The sequence below is a fragment of the Saimiri boliviensis genome, chromosome 5 (assembly GCF_048565385.1).
Source record: "Saimiri boliviensis isolate mSaiBol1 chromosome 5, mSaiBol1.pri, whole genome shotgun sequence".
Lineage (NCBI taxonomy): Eukaryota > Metazoa > Chordata > Mammalia > Primates > Cebidae > Saimiri > Saimiri boliviensis.
Window position 1 is genome coordinate 3,763,260 of NC_133453.1, and position 25,622 is coordinate 3,788,881.

At 48.5% G+C, this 25,622-nt stretch overlaps 1 protein-coding gene across 6 annotated transcripts in view; it reads right to left on the reverse strand.

The window, feature by feature from the left end:
- UBE2F (ubiquitin conjugating enzyme E2 F (putative)) overlaps positions 1 to 18,566 on the reverse strand; it is an 83,213-nt gene extending 64,647 nt beyond the window's left edge. For 2 of the 6 annotated variants that reach the window (XM_074398775.1, XM_074398774.1), the window contains exons 1-2: positions 18,413 to 18,566; positions 13,235 to 13,368 (exon numbers count right to left, since the gene is read on the reverse strand). In XM_074398775.1, the coding sequence (XP_074254876.1) occupies positions 13,235 to 13,352 (118 nt within the window). In that variant the 5' untranslated portion in view covers positions 13,353 to 13,368; positions 18,413 to 18,566. The remainder of the gene's footprint in view (positions 1 to 13,234; positions 13,369 to 18,412) is intronic. The other 4 variants (XM_074398776.1, XM_039469757.2, XM_074398778.1 and 1 more) reach the window with 3 other exon arrangements.
- Positions 18,567 to 25,622: the final 7,056 nt, after the last annotated feature.

A 25,622-nucleotide genomic window follows, 5' to 3' on the forward strand; every position in this document is an offset into this window, starting at 1 on the left:
CATATAAGGAACTCACTCAACTCAATAGCAAAATAAAAACAACAATTTTAAAATGGGCAAAAAACATGAATAGATATTTCTCCAGAGAAGAAATAAAAATGGCCAACAGGTATATGCAAAGGTGCTCAACATCACTAAACATCAGGGAAATACAAATCGAAATCATGAGAAATCACATCACACCTGTTAGAACGGCTACTATCAAAAAGAGGAGAGATAAATGTTGGCACGAAGGTGGAAAAAAGGAAACCCTTGTATACTGATAGCAGAATCGTAAACTTGGTATAGCCATTATGGAAAACAGTATGGAAGTTCCTCAAAAAATGACAAATAGAACTACCATATCACCCAGTAATCCCACTCTGGTTGTCTCCCAAGAAAACAAATTCAGTATGTGGAACAGATACCTGCGCTTCCATGTTCTTTGGGGCATTATCCATAATAGGCAAAATATGGAAAGAACCTAAGTGTGACTTACAACCAAATGGATGAAGAAATTGTGGTATACGCAGTGGCTCACGCCTGTAATCCCAGCACTTTGGGAGGCTGAGGCGGGTGGATCACGAGGTCAAGAGATCGAGACCATCCTGGTCAACGTCATGAAACCCCATCTCTACTAAAAATACAGAAATTAGCTGGGCATGGTGGTGGGTGCCTATAATCCCAGCTACTCCAGAGGCTGAGGCAGGAGAATTGCCTGAACCCAGGAGGCGGAGGTTGCGGTGAACCAAGATCGCGCCATTGCACTCCAGCCTGGGTAACAAGAGCGAAACTCTGTCTTAAAAAAAGAAAGAAAGAAAGAAAGAAATTGTGGTATACACAGTACATATGATGGAATATTGTTCAGCCTTAAGAGATCCTGTCATTTGCAACAACATGGGAAAATCTAGACATTACGCTATATAAAATAAGCCAGACACAGAAAGACAAATACTACACTTATCTTACGTATATGTAGAATCTAAAGTCAAAATGAAGAAAAAGAAAACGGTGACTACGGTTTGGGAATGTGGAAGGGGGCAGAACGGGGGGATGCTGGTGATGGGATATAAAGCTGTAGTTATATAGGATGAAGTAAGTCTAAAGCACAGCATGATGACTATAGTTCATATTGTTTTGTATGCTGGAAATCTGCCAACAGAGTAGATTCAGGTGTTACCATTTTTAAAAAGGTAACTATATGAGAAGATGAATGTATTAATTCACTTGACTGTAGTAAACAACCTACTATGTATATCAAAGCAGCATATTGGACCAGGCACTGTGGCTAATACCTGTAATCCCAGTGCTTTGGGAGGCCGAGGCAGGAAGATTGCTCCAGGCCAGGAGTTTGAGACCAGCCTGGGCAGCACAGTGAGATCCCCACCTCGTTTTGTTTTATTTTTACTTTTTTGCCTTTTTCCACAACCTCCCAACTTCTTAAAAAAAAAAAAGAGTTATGCATGGTGGCGCATGCCTGTAGTCCCAACTGCTCAGAAGTCTGAGTTTGTGGTAATAATGAACAATCATTACCCCACTGTGCTCCAGCCTGGGCAACAAAGTGAGAACTTGTCTCAAAAGAAAAAAAAAAAAACCTTCTTGTTGTATATCTTAAATATTTACAATAAACAACTAACAAATTACAAATAAAAAGCTTCAGTTTAGCAGGGCATGGGGAAGGGTACGCTCTGAAATGACTGACCCGGCAAAGTCCTCTTGTGCTTCAGACAGAAAGCAGTCTCTGGGGTCTTTGGGCCAGGGAGATTCTCTCCAGCTGTGGAGACTAAGGAGGGAAGAGGTTTCTGAGCGGGGCTTTGGCAAGTAAGTAGAGTTTAGTCCTGCAGAGTTAGGGGGAAAGACGAGTACTCCAAGCAGATAAATCAGCGACGTGCAAAGCACAGAGCATGGAAAAGCACAGAAACCAGAGGGCATCCAGTGTGGCCAAAGGTCCCAAAACAACAGCTGAGCACTGGGAAACAAGGTAGAAAAATAGGAACAGGATCATGGAGGGAGCCACCGGAGATTTCTGAACAGAAGTTTCTAAGGTTTGCCTGAAGAGGACAACCTTAGAAAGGGCATAGTGGAGGCCGGGTGACCTAAGAGATGGGCAGCAAGCACCTAGCAAAGGCAGGAAAGTCTGGAGGCCTGAGAGCAAGCAGAAGGAAGAGGTTCTAGCAACTGTGAGTGGGTGGAGGGGGTCGAAGGTGGCACCAAAGGCTGATGTCCTGGGAGGTGGGAGTGCCAGGGAGCCACAAGAGACAAAGAGGAAGAGTAGGGAAGGAGGAGAAGGGGCGGAAGAGGAGGAGGAAGAGGCTGGGTACACAATCAGGGCAAAGGCGAGGAGTTGGCCACCTGTCATGAGACCGGGTAAGGCAACAAAAGGAAGAAAAAGAACCTTGGAGAAGGCAGAGGCCGAAGAACAGGGAGAGTCACAGAGGAGAGCACGCCGAAAGACAAGAGCCCTCAGGACCTGGTGATTCCGTGAAAGAGCACAGAGCATCCAAGGGGAAGGAGGCCCATGGAAAGGTCATCGGAAGTGGATCAGACCTTGCTGAATGGCATTCAAAACAGCAGGAAAGCAGGAAGAGAGAAGGAACCCAGAGTATGAAGTGAAGAAGCAAATGTGTGGTCAAAAGAGAGAGCTGCAGCACAACAATTCCTTCAGGAAGTGAAGTGCGGAACAAAGGCAAGGGGAAGGGGCAAGGGAGGTCAGAATGCTCGCAAAGCTGACCACCAAGTAGAGGAGTGAGAAGGCCAGCTAAGGGCCCCACTCCAAGGCTCAGGGTTCAGGAGACCTGCAGGCCTCTGATCTCAGCTATTTATATGCAACAACTAAGCAGCTGTGGGGAAGCACGTGGCCCATTAAATGCACTCGCTCTAGGGCCCAAGTATGTGGAATGGGCACCAAGAGGTGAAGCAGGACAGCAAAGGAGTTAGAGAAAGGGAGAGGCCCACCCACAGTCGCTCCCTCTCAGGGCCAAGACATGTTCTGGCCAGGGCAAACCTTCTCACACTAAGAAAAAGGGCAGATCTCTTCAGCAGAGCTGAGTGTGGGGAGAACAGGAGAAACAGTTCATTACCCGCTTGCTGTGATTAGAAACAGTGCAAGTTCTGTGACTAAACACAAGCGTGGGAGCCTATCTTCCTGGCAGTCTTATGTGGTGGCCCCTACATTAAAAAATATTCCCTTGACTGGGTGCAGTGGCTCACACCTATAATCCCAGCACTCGGAGAGGCTAAGGCAGGAGGATTACTTGAAGCCAGGAGTTTCATACCAGCTTGGGTAACATAGTGAGACTCTGTCAATACAAAAAGTTTAAATATATACATATGTTTTACTTAACAAAATATAATGATGGTGATCCTAGGAAAGGTTCACCATTATTCTTCTCATGCCCATACTGACATGTCGGTCTGTCTTTCCAACTGGCCAGATCTTGCCCTTCCTCAGAGCAGTGTGTGGGAAAGACAGGGGGCGGAGGAAGACAGCAGAACCTGGGGCCACGCCACCCAACGCTGGTCCCCTCCGACAGGCGGGTCCCCTCCGACAGGCGGGCCCGGTCCCCACTCTGCTCCAACAGCCCACACAGGGCACTCCCTCCGCAGCTGAAGAGCAAATGAGTCGTTCATAGTGATCACTTGTAAATATGGGTTACCTATATATAATTAAACTTGATCTTAAAGCAAATACTAACATGTTTTATTCTGTATTATTTATATTTTGTTGATTACAATATACAAGAAACTATTCTTGAGGGCCCCTCTTTTAAGAGACTGACGCTGGCCACTGGAATCCGGCTTTCCGGGTCTTGACTCTGTGGCAGTGGCCCAAGCCACCTTAGCAGAGGTGATAACTCCTGTCATCCGGCTTGTCCTAAGGGAATTTAGAAATGGGCTCACAGGGCATGGGGAGCGACTGTGGATCTCAAGCAGAGGGGCCAGCATGACAGAAGCAAAGGTTCTAATGCCACGAGAAGAGGCAAAGTCTGGGCACAGAGGGACAGTGAGGAGTGAGGCCACTGACCAGTGCTAGCCTATGATGTGGTGGGGTGGAGGAGTGGGAAGGAATGGGCAACAGAGCCAGACCCCTTCCCCTACAGGAATGGGGTGCGGGAGCAAGAGGCGCTCGAGGGCTGGCACAGTGACGGCCAGGGTGATGCCAGACAACACCTAAGGAAGAAAGGGATGGAAACCCTGGCTGCACATCCATCAGTTGGGGACTGTTTTGCTGGTTTGACTTTTGTCAACAGCTTTGTCAGGGAACAATTTACATACTGTAAAATGGACCCATTTTAAGTAAATGATTCAATGAACTATAGTAAAATTTGGAGCTATGTACCCATCACCACAATCTAGTACCTGCTGAGCTTTTAAAAATCCTGATGCCCAGCCCTAACCTCGACCAATTATATCAAGAGTTTCAGGTAGAACTTAGGCCTCTGAATTTTTAAAATTATCTCCCAGGGCTGGGTGCAGTGCCTCATGCCTGTAATTCCGACACTTTGGGAGGCCGAGGAGGGGAGATCACATGAGCTCAGGAGTTTGAGACCAGCCTGGGCAACATGGTAAAACCCTGTCTCTACAAAAGATAGAAAAATTAGCCAGGCGTGGTGGCATGTATCTGCAGTCCCAGCTACCCAGGAGGCTGAAATGGGAGGATCACTTGAGCCTGAGAGGCAGGGGGTACAGTGAGCTGAGATCGCACCACTGCACTCCAGTTTGGGTGACAAAGTAAGACCCTGCCTCAAAAAACAAAACAAACAAACAAAAAAAGAATTCAAATTTCAAGATGAGCATCAGGCTTGCATTTGCATGTTGGGTACAACTCACTCAGGGAAGGAGGGCAGGCCGAGGGAGCGCTTGGACCCACTCTACCAATGACCCCACCACAGTCAGAGTCCCTGCAGGCTTCCAGTCCAAGAGACAGTGCAAGCAAGAACTACAAGCCTGGGGCACAGGATTTCAATAAAGATGCTTGGCATTTCAGTTCTGCCAGGGCAGAAATATTAAATAAGCCAGGCATGCTCCCTCAGTGCTCCTCTCAGGGAGCTGTCACAGATGACAAGAAGTTTTGCCGCACTTCCAATGAGGGCAAATTATAATTTACTAATATCAACAGTTATCACCTTAGAGTCAAGGTACAATAAGACTATAAGCAAAGCTTGGAAGCCTCTGGGCAAAGCGGCAGCACTTCTCTGCACATCCTCACCACCTGAAGAATGCCACCCACCTACAAGGTAATGAGAAATTAAGATATTTTAAAAACTGCTAGATCTTGCCTATTCCACGATGCTAACACCTCTATCACTCAGTGGCCCGACATTTCTTTAGGCACCTGGCTGACACCTTACACAATTCTGTAGCTGCATAACTTCCTTCTGAGAAATTAGACTCTTTTCCTTTCTAACTAAAGATCAAACCACAGGACCCATTTGAAGCTTGACTACACTGAAACATCAGATTGCAAAATCCACCTGATAACCACAAAGGCCCTCGCACAGCACATACTCACCTTCTCCTGCCCTGGCCCTCACAACACAGGGCTCCTGCTGACTCCTTGCCACCTGCTCTCTGATCCTGCACACTCTGTGGGCAGGGGCCATGAAACCTGCCCCAGCCCTATGAGCTCAGTACCTGGCACTGAGGCTGGGCAAACATGGGGTGCTTGGGAAAAGGGGGACACATAAGTACACTTGCCTACAGGTGGCAGTGCCCCTACTGTGAGTTTCCTCTAAGACCCAGACATGTTTCTCTTCACATAACTGGGAACTGAGGAGGTGCTCCCAAGGTGCTGTAGACTAAATTTGTGCCTTCCACCCCCAAATTCATACGTTGAAGCCCTAACCCCAATGTGATGGTATTTGGAGGTAATTAGGTTTAAATCAGGTCATGGAGGTGAAGACCTCATGGTGGGATTCATGCCATTATTAAAAACAAAAATAAAGGGGGACCAGAGTTCCCCCTCCCTCCATGTGAAGACACAGCGAGGAGGAGGCCATCTGCAAGCCAGGAAGAGAGCCCTCACCAGGAACTTGATCGTGGCCTTCCAGCCTCCAGAAGAGAAACACATGCCTATTATTTAGGCCAAACCGTCTATGGTCCTTTGCTACAGCAGCCCAAGCTGACAAAGACGAAAGGCCAGTCACACAGGCAGATGACTCCTGGCAAGAGCCAGCTCCAAGCCCCATCAGACAACACCAGGCAGAGCAGCAGAGCCCTTCAAGCTAGGTAGAGACAGCTGTCACTTCCCAGGTGAACTGATTACTTCCTGTCACCTGAACCACTGCCTCACAGATTTCTAGAACTAGAACTTTATTTCTTAGCTTCCTGCTGCCTTTATGCATTAAAATCCTCAAATCCACCTTTTCTGCACACCTCACATGTGGGAGATACTTGACTCACACACAGGGCTGCAGCCCCTCCAGAGAGAGCACCACCACAGCTGAAGCCTCACACTAGAGTGCAGGCCCACAGTGCTCATGGTCCCCTCCATGCTCTGGGAGCAAGGCTGTTACCCTGAAAAGCAGTCACAGCCCCTGTAGCAAAACTGGTATCACTAAGAATGGAGCCCACAAGCCTGCCACTTACTTTGAACACAAATGCAGATAATGTCAACTTGAGCCCTCATCTATGCTTCCACAGGTCCTCCCTGCCCACTGGGCTACGTGGTACACCAAGTTTCCCTGGGCAGCTCCACTGGCAATTTACCCTCCAACAAAGCATGTAAAGGTCAGCCTGTGGCCAACTGCCTTACATCCACACTGGCAGGATTCCTCCCCTTGGGCCACTGCTCTAGTTTTTAAAACATGTATTGTAGCACAGAAGCCCCCAGCTGCATACACTGCTAAATGCTGTGTATCCTGACAATGTGGCAGGCCACACCCTGAGCCCACCCTTGCTAGAGTTCTGTGCCAGGACTCACTGGAAACAGCGGTTCCAGAAAATAGTAAATGCTTCTCTTTCTCCCCAACACTGAAATGGGGACATTTGGCAGACCTGGTACAGGAAGGTGAAGGGTCCCACCTGTGACTGGACTGCTCGGTCAGACACAGACGCTCTCACAGAGGGTGGTCCCTGCACCCTAGACACTGGGAAGCTCAAGTAGGTGGGCAGCCAGACCCTCCCACTCTGCAGTGGTCCCAGCCCCCATCAGCCAAAACAAGAGAAGGTCAGAAACCGCCTGGGACTCAGGGGCTGATTGGGACAAGTGGTATATACAGAATCAACCCCATTTAGCTCCCCTAACTCCAGACTTGACCCTGAAATGGGTCAATTCCAAAACCCCACATTTAACAAAGACTGACACAGTGTGCTGGCACTACGGTGTGTGTTGGGTGCACAAGTGAAAGAACAGGGAGATAGACAGGCATTCAGCTATTAGATGGTAACAGTGCCAAACTTCAGACAGAAAAGAAAGCAATGAATTCTGTTCTTCTTTTTTTTAAAAAAATAAATAAATAAATAAAAGATGGGGTTTCATCATGATGGCCAGGCTGGTCTTGAACTCCTGACCTCAGGTGATCCACCCACCTCGGCCTCCCAAAGTATTAGGATTACAGGCGTGAGCCACTACACCCGGCCATGAATTCTGTTCTGAGGGGTGTTTTGGAGGTAGGGAGCACCACGGGCTCAGACCCTGATGGACTCAGCCACACACAGGTCCACAGGGAATGCCAACATCACTGGCAATGGCCAGCCCTCCAGTCAGGCCTGGACCCAAGTCAGGGCCAGCTCAAATGTAGATCTGACTCTCTCTCCTCAGTGACCCCAGCTTCCAGAGTCAGGACAGACAGCTGCCCAAAACACTCATCGTTGCACACCCTCCAGCCAATGCAGCTACAAGCATCATTCTAGCTCTAGCCTGGAAGGCACACTCAGAACTGGACTGGGGATACTGAAGAAATGTGGGTGTGCCTGATGGGGAGCCCTTGTGGGCATCTAGAGGCCTCCCCGTGGCAGGCTACTCCAAAGCAGGCCACGTGTTTCCAGAGACCTGGAATTGAATTGGGAGAGCTGACTCCAGCCTTCCATCACTGTTCAGAACTGGGCCCACTACTCCAAGAAAAAGAAAGGGCCTCTGTTGTGCAGCCACCACTGGCCCTCCCCACCAGAGACAAGCTCTTGCCTCCCGTAAGTTCGGCCCTACTGCCACCTGCACCACATCAGAGCCCACGTCACAGGTCAGCAAGGCAATGAGCCAGGTGCCGTTTCTATAGCAGCACCCAGATCGCTCAGTGAGGGCTGTGGGCAGGCAGCCTTCAGCAATCAGCCCTTTCAGGGATTTTGCGGCTGCACAGGCCTGCACTCCACACCACGCCCATTTCAGGCAACCCCACTCTAACGACTGATGGGTGCAGAGCAGGAAGACCTACCTCACTAGACGGGGAACAGCTCTGAAGGGCTATACTTGCTCTTGCTCCAAAGCAGAGTCTGTCATGGGGCCTTCCTTGTCACTTGAGTCTCCCTGTGCCCACTCTGACGTCCCTCACCTCCCCCAGCAGGTGCTGTCCCAGAGGTACCCCTCAGTAAGGATCCTGCGTGACGAACTCCCTACCTACTCTTCAGCAAACCCAGCCTATGGCATAAAGTCCCAAAGACATATTGATACAAATTTCTACCACTTATGGATGCTCGTGAATAACACCCTCACACAAGCCACAGTATAGGATGACAATTCTGACTGTAGCAATCCTCAACTCCAACACCCCACTTTTCTCAGTCCCAAAAGGGAGTCTGGATTTCACCTGGAAAGGATTCTCACTTTATCACCCTTCCAAGGGCCTTGCACGCCTTCCAACAGCCACAGACTCTGCCAGCCTCCACAGCACCACTTCCACCATAACTCCCCAGAGGATAGAAGGCCAGACTGCCACAACAGTCAAGCCACCCACAGGGCAAGCTAAACAAAGCAACACTCTAGGTTTGGACCCCACAAACACGAAGCATCGACCATCAGGCACTCTTGTTGCACTTTGTGTGTACAGCCACCTCTGTCAGATGAGGCCCTCCCTTCTCTTTACCCAACCTCTACCACAAGCCCAAACTATGACAAGCCTAAACTACTCACCACTAGCCTGGCCTGCAGCGCCTGAGGCAGGTGGAGGGAAAGGCCACGAGGGCCGGCGGTTGGGGCGGGGGTTGTTATACTGTGTTCTACGTTCTGCTGCCACTTATCACCAGTGCTTTGACTTTGAAACTTGATTGTCACCAGTGCCCAGGGAGGATGGAAATGGTGGCCTCAAGAGTTGACTCTGTACCTCTCCTTGTGAGACCCTTCTTGTTCTTGATGGGTCTCACAAGGTCAAACAACCTCAGCTGGACCCTATCAACTCAGCCAAAGATATTTCCTTCCTTGGAGCTGGAGGGGTGCCTAGGTTGGTGGGCTCTGTCAGGTCATAAAACCAGCAGAGAACTCCAGGGTGAGTTCCTGAACAGAGTAGGAGACGTGGAGCCACACAGCCTCCCTGAACGCTCTTTTCTGTGGATCTGCATTTCTGTTCTGCTCCTTTGGTTTCTGCTTGTTGCATTTGCTCCCCCAGAGCCTGTTCTACCCCAGTATGTGGGTCTGGCTGTCTTGCTGCAATAAAGCCACAACGGGGGCAAGTTTCTTAACCTCTCTAAGTCTCAGCAGTTCATGGGTAAAATGAAGCATCCATCTGGCAAGACTTTGAAAAGTTAAATAAGAATTACCCCATTAAGTGCCTACTATGGCTCAAGTGGCGCCAAAATTCATGTTGAAGCTTAATTCCACTGTGGTAGTATTAAGAGGTGGGGCCTCTGGGGAAGTGACGAGGTCATCAGGGCTCTGCCTCATGAATGGCTTAGTGCCTTACGAAAGGGCAGGAGAGAACTAGCTTAGGCCCTTTTTGCCCTTCCAGCTCTTCTGCCATGTGAAGACACAGCAACAAGGTGCTGTCTTTGAAGCAGAGAGCTACCTTTACCAGACACCAATCCTACTAGGACCTTGATCCTGGACTTCCCAGCCTCCAAAACTGTGAGAAGTCAATCTCTATTGTTTATAAATTACCCAATGTGTAGCATTTTGTTACAGCAGCACAAATGGACTAAGAAGGTGTCTACCAGAGGGCCTGGCCCTAAATGCTCAGTATACAAAAGCTACTGTTAGCTACTATTAACCATGACAATGACTGGGTAAGGAAGATGGGACAGTCTGTATGTCAGCTTCTACCCTTTCCTCTTCAACTGGTATCCAAACCCTCCTCGAAACTCCTCAGGCACTGAAGCACTCACTGTCTACTCCAAGTGCAGCAACAACACACCATTTTCCTGGCTTGTGCTGCAGATGGAGCCCAGAATCTGAGAAGACATTCAAGTCCTATCAGGCACAACCCAAGTAAGGTGCTTCAGCTCTTGTGCTGCCCTCCGGGCCTTTTAGGGTAAATCCTCCGGTGCAACAGACTCTGAATACAATCTAGTGTTCTCCCGGGCTTAGTAAGAAAGGCCAAGATGTGAAATACTATTCTTCACTTTCAACCAATCTTCCACCAGGTGAAAATCCAAAACTAAGTCCAAACTCAGGGGCAGAGGCGGAACAAGAAAAAAAGTACAGGCCGGGTGCAGTGGCTCATGCCTGATACCCCAACAAGGGGTCAAGGCAGGTGATCACTTGAGGTCAGTGGTTTGAAACCAGCCTGGCCAACATGTTGAAACTCTGTAAAAATTACTAAAATTAGCTGGGCATAGTGGTGCGTGCCTGTAATTCCAGCTATTCAGGAGGCTGAGGCATGAGAATCACTTGAACCCAGGAGGTGAAGGTTGCAGTGGGCAGAGATCAAGCCACCGCATTCCAGCCTGGGTGAAGGGCTGAGACTCTGTCTCCAAAAAAAAAAGGAGTACATTGTTAAGTTCCCACCAACCCAGTGCCTTCACAGTTCCTATTCCTTCCCCAGTTTAACAGTGATTTGTGTCTGGGAAGGCCAAGCACAGTCCTTTTATACACAGCAGCTCTTCTGCTGTTAGAGTCTTTCAGGACGCGTAATGTCTATAATCTTCACTTTGTCAACCTAATAAAACATGAAAACAGGAAGTTCCAAATACACTAATCAACCCTTTGCTTTCTAGCTCCTATACATGTAAAAAATGTAAACAGTTGTCGGGTGGGGTGGTTCACACCTATAATCCCAGCACTTTGGGAAGGCAGAGGTGGGTGAATCACTTGAGCCCAGGAGTTCAAGACTAGCCTAGCCTGAGCAACATAATGAAACCCTGTCTTTTTTTTTTTTTTGAGATGGAGTCTCACTCGGTCACCCAGACTGGAGTCCAATACCACAATCTCGGCTCATTGCAAACTCTGCCTCCCAGGTTCAAGCAATTCTCCTGCCTCAGACACCCCAGTAGCTGAGATTACAGGCACCCACTACCATGCCCAGCTAATTTTTTTGTATTTTAATAGAGACAAGGTTTCTCCATGTTGGCCAGGCTGGTCTCGAACTCCTGACCTTAGGTGATCCTCCAGCCTCAGCCTCCCAAAGCGAGCCACCAAGGCTGGCCAAAACCTCATCTCTACAAAAAAAAAAAAAAAAAAAAATTAGCTGAGCATGGTGGTGCTCACCTATAGTCCCAACTACTCAGAAGGCTGAGGTGGCAGGATCGCCTAAGCCCAGGACGTTGAGGCTGCAGTGAGCCATGATTGCGCCACTGCACTCCAGCCTGGGTGACAGAGTAAGATCGTATCTCAAAAAAATTAAAAAATAAATTAAATAAATGCCAACACTTGATATAAAATAAAGTAAGGCCGGGCACAGTGGCTCATGCCTGTAATTCCAGCACTTTGGGAGGCCAAGGTGGGTGAATCACCTGAGGTCAGGAGTTCGAGACCAGCCTGGCTAACATGGTAAAACTACATCTCTATTAAGAATACAAAAATGTGGCCAGGCGCGGTGGCTCAAGCCTGTAATCCCAGCACTTTGGGAGGCCGAGGCGGGTGGATCACGAGGTTGAGAGATCGAGACCATCCTGGTCAACATGGTGAAACCCCGTCTCTACTAAAAATACAAAAAATTAGCTGGGCATGGTGGCACATGCCTGTAATCCCAGCTACTCAGGAGGCTGAGGCAGGAGAATTGCCTCAACCCAGGAGGCGGAGGTTGCGGTGAGCCGAGATCGCGCCATTGCACTCCAGCCTGGGTAACAAGAGCGAAACTCTGTCTCAAAAAAAAAAAAAAGAATACAAAAATGTGGCCAGGTGCAGTGGCTCACACTTGTAATCCCAGCATTTTGAGAGGCTGAGGTGGGTGGATCAACTGAGGTCAGGAGTTTGAGACCAGCCTGACCAACATGGAGAAACCCTGTCTCTACTAAAAATACAAAATTAGCTGGGTGTGGTGGTGCATGCCTGTAATCCCAGCTACTCAGGAGGCTGAGGCAGGAGAATTGCCTGAACCCAGGAGGCGGAGGTTGTGGTGAGCCGAGATCGCGCCATTGCACTCCAGCCTGGGTAACAAAAGCGAAACTCCGTCTCGGAAAAAAAAAAAAAAAAAGTTAACTTTATTATAATTAAGCAAATTATAATCTCCTTAAAGGCTGCAACTGTTTCTTCATCTTTTGTAGACCTCATAACCCCCAAGAAACTGACTTTAAAGCACCTAAAAATTTTAAGTTTGCTAAATGAATAAATACAAATTTTATGCTTGAACATACAAATTAACATATATTTGCTTACATGCATACTCTCACACATTTCACCAACGCTTCTCCAAGGATAAAGTTTCTCCTCACCAACAAGGATAACAGAAGTCACTAAGACTCTAGAACACTACCTGTTACTAATTCCGTGAAGAGAACTAATTTTCCACAAGACTCGCCATAGGCTTTGACCTGAATAAAACAGGAAAAGATCCTAAGAGATTACAAAATTTAACCCCTTCCCATTTACAGAACAGAAACTATGGTGTTGAGAATCAGAAAGAGAGGAAGATAACGGCAGCTCTGAAACAAGTCTTAGGCCTTGCTGACTCTCAGCACCTTATTCGTTTTGCTAGCATTTTGGCAGATGTGACAAAGAACATTCCAAGCGTGTAAGTGTGTAAGACACACTGCAGTTTCTAATACCATTTCCTTGCAAAAGCATGTTCACATCATCTGCATGGTACAATGTCCTTCCACCATAAGAGATAAGCAATTATATTTAAAAATTTTTTTTAACAGGTATTTCTATTCAGCAATAGATTGCTTTAATGTCCCAAAAGACTCTCCAGTCAAACTTCACATTTTGTTACAGGATAAAAAAACTTACCTTTAACAAGCAATTTGTCTCTCACAGAAACTCTCCTAGTGGAGTCCGACGCTGTGGCTGCCGTCCGGGACCCTTTGAGACCATCGTCACGCTTCAGTTTGCTTGCTAGCGTTAGCATTACTGCTGCCTTTACCCTGAAAGACAGCAATGAAGGCAGGATTAAAGACCAGGTCTTCAGAGACTAATCTGACATTGAGGAAAATGTACAGGTGCTTTTATATTTTGATTTTTTCCCATATGGAAAAGTTTTGCATACATCAATAAGATTGGATTCCTTCACAATACATTTGAGTAAGCTCTATGCCATCCTCTATAAGCCTAACTTTTAAAATTATGAATTGACATGTTTTAAAAGAGTCATGGCTGGGCATGGTGACTCACACCTATAATCCCAGCACTTTGGGAGGCCAAGGTGGGAGGATCGCTTGAGCCTACGAGTTCAAGACCCGCCTGGACAATATGGCAAAACCCTGTCTCTATAAGAAATACAAAAAAAAAAAAAAAAAAGAAAGAAACGACAACAACAAAAAATTAGCTAGGAGTGGTGGCATGCGCCTGTAGTCCCAGCTACTCAGGAAGCTGAAGTGGAAGGATCCCTTGAGCCTGGGAGGTTGGGGATGCAGTGAGCCATGATTGTGCCACTGCATTATGACCTGGGTGACAGAGCAAGACCGTGTCTCACAAAATAAAATAAAATAAAATAAAATAAAAAAGTCATGCATTTCACACTCACTGGTCACCCACTACTAGGTGCCAGGCCCTGGGATGTGGTTGTGACAAAGCTCCCATGGAACATAAGGTCTAGGGTGGCCTCCACAACCTCTCGGCCAGCGTGCCCTCACCGATGGGCTCCACATGGGTCCGTTACTGCCCACTGGTTAAGTTTCCCCTTCCCTGCTGCAGGGGGCCATGCCCGTGACCGCCTGGAGCAGTACAGCCTCCGGCGGAGGAGCACTACCTTTGCTCTCCTTCCTCCTTTAATAAAGGTGCGGCTACAGTCTCAACAAGCATCTTCCGATTGATTCATGCTGTGTTGCATTTACTTGCATTTGTGTTTTATTTATCTTTTTTGGCCATTTCAACATCAAGACTAAATTAAAAGTAATGCCTGAAAGTAAATTACGTTCACTGGTGGCTTCCAACCCATCTGTGTTGCAGGCTCCCCTACTGCAAGCTCACTGGGAGGGACAACAAAGACGAAACACAGGTGATGCCCCTTGCTGCTTGGGAGAGGGTTGAAGAAATGCCACCATTTCTTCAAGATTTTATTTTTTAAGGGCAGTTTTAGTATACAGTAAAATTAAGAGGAAGGTATAAAGAGATGTCCCATATGCCTCTGCCCCAACACATGCACATTCTCCCCTATTACTAACTTCCCCCACCAGAGGGTACATTTGTTGCAATTAATGAACCCATTATTACTCAAAGTCCACAGCTTACATTATGATCCCACTAATTATAACAGTGTAACTATCCTCTAGACTCTGCCTTCTGTTTCTAACTTAAACTGACAATCTTCCTCCTAACTCTTGCTTACTTTGCCAGAGTCAGAGAGGAGCTCTGAAACTTCTTTTGATTGAGGACAAAAATTTGTCACTAGTTCAGTATTTCCATCAGTTCCTTTGTTGCTTTCATATCACTTTATTTCAATACTACTCTGATCATTTTCAACAGAAAATGATCTAAAAATTCCATGTGAAAAGCTTGACCTAAGTATAGAAATTTTACATTGAGACTAAGATCCTAAAAGTCAAATAAGAATACTCCTCTCCTCATTGGCATTTTAAACCATTTTTAACCCAGGTCTCTTATACAGTTTCTCACACCATCTTCTGCATATCCCCTAAAGGCTATCAGATTTTATTTTCCATTGTTCGTATCATGAAAACACAATATAGGCCTGCATGGTGGTTCACACCTATAATCCCAGCATTTTGGGAGGCCAAGGTGGGTGGATCACCTGAGGTCAGGAGCTCTAGACTAGCCTGGCCAACATGGCAAAACACCATCTCTACTAAAAATACAAAAAAAAAAAAAAAAAAAAAAAATCCAGGCATGGTGGTGGGTGCCTGTAATCCCAACTACCCGGGAGGCTGAGGCAGGAGAAGTGCTTGAACCTGGGAGGTGGAAATTGCAGTGAGCCGAGATTGTGCCATTGTACTCCAGCCTGGGCAACAAGAGAGAAACTGCATCTCAAAAAAAAAAAAAAAAAAAAAAAAAAAAAAAAAAATTTAAATGTTTTAAAAATGAAAATAATACATAGAACTGGTACTATAGACATGAGCCACCATGGCCGGAAGGATAAGTTTTTATCTGGAGTGTGGTCATGGTTTCAGACTGATCAATTACACAGTTTAAATATGGGCAGTTTAGCGTTTTTCAATTACGCCTCAATAAAGTTGACAAAAATGTGAAAAGAAACCAATGCCAGTTTCTTCATTGCTACGCCATCTCCTCAAGTGGACCTACGTAAGAGCACATCTTCACAGCTTCACTCAGGAAAAAGCAACTGTGTTCAGCTGATGAAGTTACTTCACAGGAAATAGTCACAAACACCTGTAGGGGTTTCAGCTGCCAGAAACAGTAGCACCGTCTAGAGCCAAGCTCTCCTGCTTCAGCCCCTACCTGGAAAGATCTTGTCAAAAATCCCTTGAAAGGATTCCTTGTCACGGAAGTGTTTCCCTTACCGGCCAAGTCTGCTGCCATGCGTGCAAACTTGAGCACATCAGTCCTGCCACATTGTCAGGGTCACCTGATTATGGACCAATATGTGCATCCATCCATCACTTGGGGGCCAGGTGGACCCACCAGATGCCCTACACAAGGACAACCAGGTTTTATCCTCTGGCTGACCTTGAAAACGAAAATGAAGCAAAGAACTACAAAATAAAAGCACAACATGCTTGAACATGAGTTCAGCAGGCAGTAGCCTAGGAAAGTCAGAATGAAGAGCCCCACAGCCTGCACTGAGGGAGCCGCTCAGGGGGCCTGGGGAGAGTGATGACCCCTCACATACTGAAAGGCTCGCCACCAAGAAAATTCTGCACCACTACAGCCCACAGGCAGCGCTTAATGCTTTTATGCCCCCTATCATGCCACGCTGAAGTCTTCTCAGTGGGCAGAAGATGCCCCAATATTCAATTCCACTAGAAGAGTCAGATTGCTGGTTCACTATCTTCAAGTTTATGACTTGCAAGATATAAAAGAATGTAACACCGCTGTTTTGTTTTCCATAGAAAAGATAATAAAAAATGTACCTTCCTAACATTCTAAAAACACAAGGACATAATGGCTATCTATTTTTCTATCATATGTATCATTTTCACATGCCACTTTAAGGATAAACCCAAGGCCTAATTTGGAAATGTTTCCATAGTTGTACAATTAAATCTATACTAAAGGGTTCTAACAAAAAATAAGTAGTCTAACTGTGAAGAGGCTAGTTGAATACCTGCAGTTGCTTCAGAATTCTTTTCCTTCAACTCTTGAAGAGGTGGTTTAAAGCAAAACTTCCCCTTTCCTACAAATTATGCTCTGACTAAGGCAGCATTTCGGTAAAAGATCAGCTGTTCTGAACAGCATGCTCAGTCTCTAAATTCCACAAGTTGTAATTGGCCCAGTTAGTTTCCTCCTCTGGGTGGGACCTGTTTTCAGACTGCCCAGAGAAGAGGATCTGGTGTGCAATTTACTAATGCCATCAAGTGATATTTACTCAGCATCCCTGCAAGCAATGGCAAAACCAGGCCATGTCACTTGTGCAGGGACACCAGGGACCAGTCAGCTCAAGGTTAGGGGACTACTTACTTACAATTCCTTCCTCATGGAGACATCTCAATCCAAGCATAAACGGCGGGTCACTAGGGGACACTCAACTCCCCCAGCCAAAGGGGCCCAGATCAGGGCACAACAAAGTCCATATCCCACTTTTCTACAGAATGCCAGTGCCCAGGAACCTCCCGCTTGGCACAGGAGTACGCTGGTTGACTGACCCTCTTTGGAGGCCAGTTCTTTTTATTTTCAGCAGTAAATCTGCCCCTTCCTGCACTGCCTACTACCTGAACGGCAGGTATGTCCAGGCGGGGGTCCTCCAGCCCCACAGCACGAAGCTTGGTGTGATTCTGTCTGTCAGTCTCTCTCTGCCACCTCTATGCTTCCCCCTGGCCTGCACCTCATTCCTCAGCCAGGATTCCTCTGCACCAGGCAGGCCAGTTTCCTCTTTGTTCCTTAACAACACCCTGCTCATTTCCAGAAGCTTCTATTCAATCTGATACCCAGGTCTGGAACATCCTCCTTCCCTTCACCAACGAATCCTACCCCTTCCTTAAGGGGAAGATTCCTACCTAGATTCCAACGTCTCCTCTGAGAAGCCTCCTCTGGTATTCCAACCCACCCTGTCACCACTTCCAGGGGGTCGGGAATGCAGAGTGGGGGTCCCAATTCCCTCCTGTGACAGATGAGGAAACTGAGCCCAGGGAGGAGAAGGCCACACCCAAGATGACACACCAGCAGAACCCGGTCCGGAACCAAGACTCTGCTGCACTAACTGCTCCAGGACGCCCTTCCCTCCTGGTCTCCTCGGCCGTGGTAAACATTCTCCAAACTAGTCCGGGCGCCCCCGGCTGCGGGTAAGCGTCCATGCTTGCTCTTCCCGCCGCAGGTTCGCGGACTCCCCTCACCTCCCCCGCTCCTCCCGGCCTAGCGCGACTCCCGCGGCGATCGGGCGTCCAGTCCCGCTTTCTGCGGCCACGACGGGCCGGTGACCTTGGCCAGGCGCTGGACGCCCCGCTCCCTCCGTACACGGCAGGCAGCAGGTTCCGCGAGCGGGGCGTGAGCGCGGCCAGGTCGGCCACGCTCGGCCCGGGCCTGGCTCACACCAGCTACTCGGCGCGGGCCGCCCCCCGCCGCGCGGCGGCCACTCACTGCCGGGCCGGGCCAGCGCCCCGGCCGCCGACGCCGTCCCCGACCCCCGGCTCACTGCTCGCGGCCCGCGGCTCCCTCCCCTTCCCGCCTCTCGGCCTCGCGTCCGGGTGCCCGCGCCCGCCTGGCGCCCGGCGTGAGGAAGCCCGCGGGCCTGAGGCAGCCCCGGCGCCGCCCGCGCCCTCCGCCCGGCCCGCAGGCCAGCCCGTGCACCGGCGGCCGCACCTCGCCCCGCCGCAGAGCCGCGCGGTCGCTGCTCACCTGGGCTCCCCGAGACAGGCGAGGCGGGCCCGGCGCCCAACACCATGCCCGGCCGGGGCGGCTGCGACGAGATGCGGCCCCTCACAGCCGCACCGGCTCCCGGCGGCGGGACCGGAAGTGGCAGGGCGGGGACTCGGCCGCTTTCGCCCGCGGCTGCCGCGACAGCAGCGGGCGCTTTAAAAAAAAAATTCAAAGTCGCAAAAAACTTTATTTGGAACCAGGCACGCGAACAGCGGCGGGCACCGGTCGGGACTCGGCTAGGCGACAGGACGCTCAGACTTCGCTCATTGGCAGAGGGCTCGGCCGGGGGGCGGGCACGGATTTTGCGGCTGTCGCTGATTGGCGAGTAGCAGTTGGGGGCGGGGCTTCCGAATTGGCTCCGAAGCCGGAGTGTCCGAGCGCCGGGAGTTTTGCACTTGGCGTTCCAACCCGGTTCACTTCGTGGTCTGCAGGGTCTAGGGGCTCAGAGGAGCCCGGGCTAGCCTTCCCTGAAGGAGCGGCCTCCGTGGCTGGAGCTCCCGCCGGAGCACGGTCCCTGGAGTGTAAATGACGGGACCGGCCCCCGCAGCCTGCAGTGCGCGCGGTGGGGGTGACCCCGCGGTCAGACGCACAAACCGCCACCAACCCAAACCCGTGTGCTGCGCCCGCAGGCCCCGCTGTTCTTGTCACGTCCCTTTTATTCTTTCTTTTCTCTCTTAAATGTGGTTAAGGTTAAAAATCCATTTCAACTTGTCTTCTTTCCCGCTCGTGGAGCCCAGATTCATCTCTTGCCCGTCAGCGTCCTACGTGATTGACAAGGGTCCGCCCCGGGGGTCAGGCAGGCCCCTGGAGGAGTGGGCCATCGGAAAGATGAGGTTCAGCACGGAGATGGTCAGGAGACAAGGAGTTAGATTTTCATTTCCAAAAACCCCACGGAGAGGTTTCTAACAGCAGATTGGCAATACCAGGTTCTCTTCCTAAACCTGGCTGGCGGGCCTGGTGGCTCTTGCCTATAATCCCAGCACTTCGGGAGGCCAAAGTGGGAGGATCCCTTGAACCCAAGAGTTCAAGACCAGCCTGGGCAATGTGGCAAGCAAGACCCCGTCGCTACAAAAAAAAAAAAAAAATAGCCGGGCATGGTGGCGAGCACCTGTACTCCTTGCTACTCAGAAGACTGAGATGGGAGGATCACCTGAGCACGGGAGGTCAAGGCTGCAGTGAGCCGTGATCTCACCACTGCACTCCCCCTTGGGTGGCAGGGCCAGACCTTGTCCTCATAATTAATGATAAAGGCTTTGGCTCTAAGTGAGTCGATAGGAGGGGAGTCAGGAAAACTGGTCAAGAACACAACTCAGCTGAGCTCAGTGGCTCACGCCTGTAATCCCAGCATTTTGGGAGGCCGAGGCAGGCGGATCACCTAAGGTCGGGAGTTCGAGACCAGCCTGGCCAACATGTCGAAACCCCCATCTCTACTAAAAATGCAAAAAAAAAAAAAAAAAAAAAAAAAAAAAAGCTGGGTGTGATACCATGCGCCTGTAATCCCAGCTATTTGGGAGGCTGCGGCAGGAGAATCGCTTGAACCTGGGAGGTGGAGAGGTTGCAGTGAACTGAGATCCCGACGTTGCACTCAAGCCTGGGCGAGACAGCAAGACTCCATCAAGAAAGAAAGAAAGAGAGAGAGAGGAAAGAAAGAAAGCAAGCAGGCAAGAAAGAAAGAGAGAGAAAGAAAGAGAAAGGAAAGAGGGAGGGAGGGAAAGAAAGAAAAAGAAAGAAAAGAAAGAGGAAGGGAAAGAAGGAAAGAAAGAAAGAAAGAAAGAGCACAACCCGTGCCATTTCTTGTGTTTAGGACCATGTCTCTCCCTTTTCTAGCTGGCTAACTCTCAAGTTTTCCTAAGCTTAGACACCACCTTCTCAGAGGCCTCAAAATCGGGGGGAGGGGTGCTAGTGCAGATGCCCTCTGTGTCTTCCTTGGAACCCTGCACTTCCCTCTTCCTTATTGTCATGGTCTGTTTCCCTGGCTCAGCTCAGCTCCTCAGCCCTCTTCTTCCTTCTTCCTCCAGCCTGGCCTCCTACCACCGTCTTTCCCATTCTGGGACATCCAGGTGATCAAAACACATCTGCTGGACAGAGACTGCATGAGCTGGCCGCATGAGTCCTGGTGAGATAAGGACTGAAGAATGCAGCGTGGGAAGGTGCAGCCAGAAAGGCGTGAGCAACTTGGCTTACTCATTAGTGCCACTGTCCGCAGAATGAATTGCACCACACACTGGCCCACACAGGCCCAAATTCCGCCGCCGTGGATGAACGAAGCCATTTCTAGCTCCATTTCATGTGGCTCCCTAATTCTTTCAATAAGACTTATTTAGGACTTCCTAGTTTATTAACTCAATTAATCCTCCCAATAACCCCATAAAACAAATAGTATCCCCATTTTATAGATGAGGACAAAGAAGTTAAGTAGTCTGCTAACAAAAAAGGTCAAATTGTAAAATATTTGAAGAGATTTTATTCAGGGCCCAATATAAGTAACAAAGGCCTGAGTCACAGTTTCAAGAGTTCCTGAGAACATGTGACCAAGGTGGTTGGATTACAACTCGATTTTTATAAATTTTAGGGGTGTCAGAAGCATTCGAACAGGGCAACTCCATCTTGAATAAGGGCTGGGCAAAATAAGGCTAAGACCTACTGGGCTGCATTCCCAGGAGGTTAGGCATTCTAAGTCACAGGATGAGATAGGAGGTTGGCACAGGTACAGGTCACAAAGACCTTGCTGATAAAAGGATACCATAAAGAAGCTGGCCAGAACCCGCCAAAACCAAGATAGCGACGAAAGGGTTCTCTTCTTGTGTTCACTGTTCATCATGCACTAATTATAATGCAGACACTCTTACCCATGCCATGACAGTTTACAAATGTCATGGCAAAGTCAGGAAGTTACCCTATATGATCTAAAAATGGGAGGAACCCTCAGTTCCAGGAATTCCCCAGCCCTTTCCTGGAAAACTTATTAATAATCAATCCTTTGTTTAGCATATAATCAGGAAATGACCATAAAAGTGGCTAGCCTGCTCTGCCTATGTAGTAGCCATTCTTGATTTCTTTTTTCTTTTTCTTTGACATGATGTTTCCCTCTTGTTGCCCAGGCTGGAGTGCAATGGCACAATCTTGATTCACCGCAACCTCCGCCTCCGGTTCAAGCGATTCTTCTGCCTCAGCCTCCCAGGAAGCTGGGATTACAGGCATATGCCACCACCTCAGCCTAATTTTTTTTTTGTATTTTTAGTAGAGATGGGGTTTCTCAATGTTGGTAAGGCTGGTCTGGAACTCCTGACCTCAGGTGATCCACCCACCTCGGCCTCCAAAAGTGCTGGGATTACAGGCATAAGCCACCGCGCCTGGCCCATTCTTTTATTTCTTTTCATTCTTTCTTTTCAAAAAAACAAAAACAAAAAAAACGTGGTTTCACCATGTTGGTCAGGCTGATCATGAACTCCTGACCTCAGGTGATCCACCTGCCTTGGCCTCCAAAGTGCTTGGATTACAGGCATGAACCACCGCGCCTGGCCCCATTCTTTTATTTCTTTACTACTCTAACATACTTGCTTTCACTTTACCCTATGGATTCGCCTAGAATTCTTTCTTGTTTGAGAGCCGATAACCCTCTCTTGAGGTCTGGATCAGGACCCCTTTCTGGTAACGGGGGACAGAAGTTGCAGACAGACACCAATTGATACATGCAAGGTGTACATTAGTTCAGTCTGGAAGGACAGAAAACTGGAAGCAGAGAAGGGTGGGTAGGGGCTTCCGGATAAGAGGCGGATTCAAAGATTTTCTGATTGGCAATTGGTTGAAATAGTTATTGTCTAATGAACTGGAATCAATAGAAAAGAATAAGATAAGGGATAAGATAAGGTATTGTGTGCAGACCAAGGTTCTTATGTAGGTGAAGCCTCCAGGTAGCAGGCTTCAGAGAAATAGATGGTAAGTATGTTTCTTATCGGACCTAAAAAGATGTCAGACTCTTGGTTAATCTCTGCTGGATCAGGAAAACACTTGGAAAGGGAAGGAAACTCTCTACAGAACGCAGATTTTCCCCACAAGAGACCGCTTTGCAGGGCCATTTCAAAATATGTCAAAGAAATGTATTTGGGGATGCAAGTCATAGCACCAAAAAAAAAAAAGGATTTTGGGGTAAAATGCTTCTTTCTTTCAGGGCCCACCGTCCTGTGACGGTGGAATTTGGTATCTTATTGCTCCAAAGAGCCTGTTTTGTCAGTCTTAGGATCTGTTTTAAGGTTAACGCTGTTGAGTTGTGCTTGAATTCCAAAGGGGGGGGGCGTATAAGGAGGCAGTCTGACCCCTTCTTCCCATCATGGCCGGAACTAATTTTTCAGGTTTCTTTGGAATCCCCTTGGTGGAGAAGAGGGGTCCATTTAGTTGATTATAGGGCTTAGAATTTTATTTTTGGTTTGCACGTCCAACATGGCAGAGCTAGGATTTAAAGCCAGCCAGTCTGACTCTGAGATTTGTCCTCAGCCAGCACACCCTGAGGCAGCTGGTACAAAGAACTTGAGGCCAGCTCTGGGAAGCTGGAGATGGTGCTGTGAGTGTATTTGCCTGCAGGTCCATCCCCTGATTCCTGGCCTCTGTGGGCTGGCCTTGCCCTCCCAGGTGCCTCCAGGGAGCCAGGGTCTGGCCTCAGTCATCTTACAATTCATGACATAGGGCGGCAGCTGGTGCCCCTAACTCTGAATTTCACATTCTCTGGGAGGGCCTGACTTTGCTTGAGTCACACAGCCACTGTGCTGTTTGCTACAAAGAGCCTGTTTTGTCAGTCTTATGATCTCTGTTTTAATGCTAATGCTGGTGAGTTATACTTGAACTCCAAAGAGAGGTGTGTATGGGGGAGGGAGGTGGTTCAACTGTGAGTCTCACAGAGGGGTGTAGTTGCCCCAGGAAGGGCAGGGGGAGACAACGTCCTAAGTCCAATCCCAGAGGCTTCCGGTTGGGATGTGGAGGGGAGATGGCCTGAGCTATCTGTCTTTCCAGCCTGGTCCAGGGCCATGGCCCTGGGCTGGTACAGGGGCATGGGAACTTGCTAGGTGAGGGGAGATTCTCCTAGGCAGGAAAAGTGGCCTCTGCCAGCATCTTATTCTGCTTAGGCTGCCATAAAATATCACAGACTGGGTGGCTTACACAACGGATGTTTATTTTCTCACAGTCTGGAGGCTGGGAAGTTCAAGATCAAGTTCTGGCAAGGTAGGGTTCATTCTGAGGCCTCCTCTTGCCTGTAAGCAGCCACCGTATGGCTGTGCTTGTGAGGCCTCTGAGTTCTGGGGCAGAGAGAGAGTGGGCACATGAGCATGAAAGCTCTCTGATGTCTCCTTACAAGGCCCTGAATCCTGCGAGGTTAGGGCCCCAACTTTATGGCCTTATTTAACCTTAATTGCTTTCCGTAGAAGCCCCGTCTTCAAATACAGCCACATTGTGGATTAGGGCATCAACACAGGAATTCTGAAGAAACAAACATTTTGTCCCTTCCTTCCAGGAAAGCCTTCGAGGGGCAGTGACTCCACTTAGCCATCCACCTGCACCCGTCCATCCTGCCCTCCACGTGGGCGGGCCACACTCCATGCATGCCTCAGTGGAGTAGGCATTCCTGGCTGCAGGTTTCAGTGGAGGATTGGCCCCCAGAGGTAGAATCTGCATTCTGGGTGAGCTGGCATCACCAGGCGCAGCAGGTCCAGTGCTCACACCCCTTCCTCCAAACACAGCGTCCTTACCCCAGGCAAGACCTTCACCATGTTCCAAGTACAAGCTCTTGTTATGTTGTTATATGTAAATGGTCAGTGCCACAAAAGAAGTAGAACTCAAATATTAATTTTCAAAGCAAGGTAATTTACTTCTATAGAAGCGTGTGTATCTCACCAATGGAGCAATGGCAAGTCCCCACCTGAACAGGGGAGGAGAAGAGGTTCTTATCTCTGACGCCACCCCTACTGCTGTGTCATTCCCCTGTTGGCTAGGGTTAGACTGCACAGTCTAAGCTACTTCCAACTGGCCGTTTTAAAGAGCAAGGTGTGAGCCAGAGTGGCTGGTTGAATGGTTCGGCAGGAAAAACAGTTACGGCACAGCAGGTGCCTGGGATGACTCAGGACAAAGCAGGTGACTGGGATGAGTCAGGACGAAGCAGGGGACCAGGGGAACAAATGTGAACTACTGATTAGAACTGGTGGGAAAGTTGTTTAACATGCCTTGGCTTAGCTTTTCTGCTAGCCCTTTGACAGCATTCCTGGTACAATTAATAAACTGCTGCTGATCATAATAGATGTAATTTATTTATTTTTAAAGATTTTTATTTATTTTATGGTCAGCAACTTGAATTCAAACATACTCCAAGATGTAATTTATTTATATTACATTTTTATTTATTGTCACCCATGAAAACATTGACCTAAATCCTGCAGCTATTTGATCTTGGGCTTTAAATTTATTTGGTAATGCCAATAGTGTTTATATAAACACAGGAGTTAAAGGATCCATGTGAGGTACTTCTTATCTTAGATTTTTCTTTTTCTTTTTTCTTTTTTTTTTGAGACGGAGTTTCGCTCTTGTTACCCAGGCTGGAGTGCAATGGCGCGATCTCGGCTCACCGCAACCTCCGCCTCCTGGGTTCAGGCAATTCTCCTGCCTCAGCCTCCTGAGTAGCTGGGATTACAGGCACGCACCACCATGCCCAGCTAATTTTTTGTATTTTTAGTAGAGATGGGGTTTCACCATGTTGACCAGGATGGTCTCGATCTCTTGACCTCGTGGTCCACCTGCCTCGGCCTCCCAAAGAGATTTTTATTTCTTTTCTTTTTTTCTTTTTTAATTTTTTATTTTATTGCATTTTAGGTTTTGTTCTTTTTTTTTTTTTAATTGTGTTGACAGAATGTTAGGGTGGAAGGGATGGCCAATTCAACTAAAGCAGGAGTGCTGCTCCTTGGCAGAGTACCCAGCAATAGTCCCCTGCAATACCACCACACATCTGCTTGGGGAAGAACAAGGGCAGACTGACTGGTAACCTCTTGAAAAGGCTTGGTCTCACTGTACCCTGTTAAGTCTTCAAGGAATGCCAACTTTCCCCCTGCTGTGAAAGGCATGAGATGAAGTTAACAGCAGGAGCTGGAGGCCGGATGGCCCTCGAAGGATGACCGGCAGGGCTCTTAACCTCGGGGAACAGCAGTGA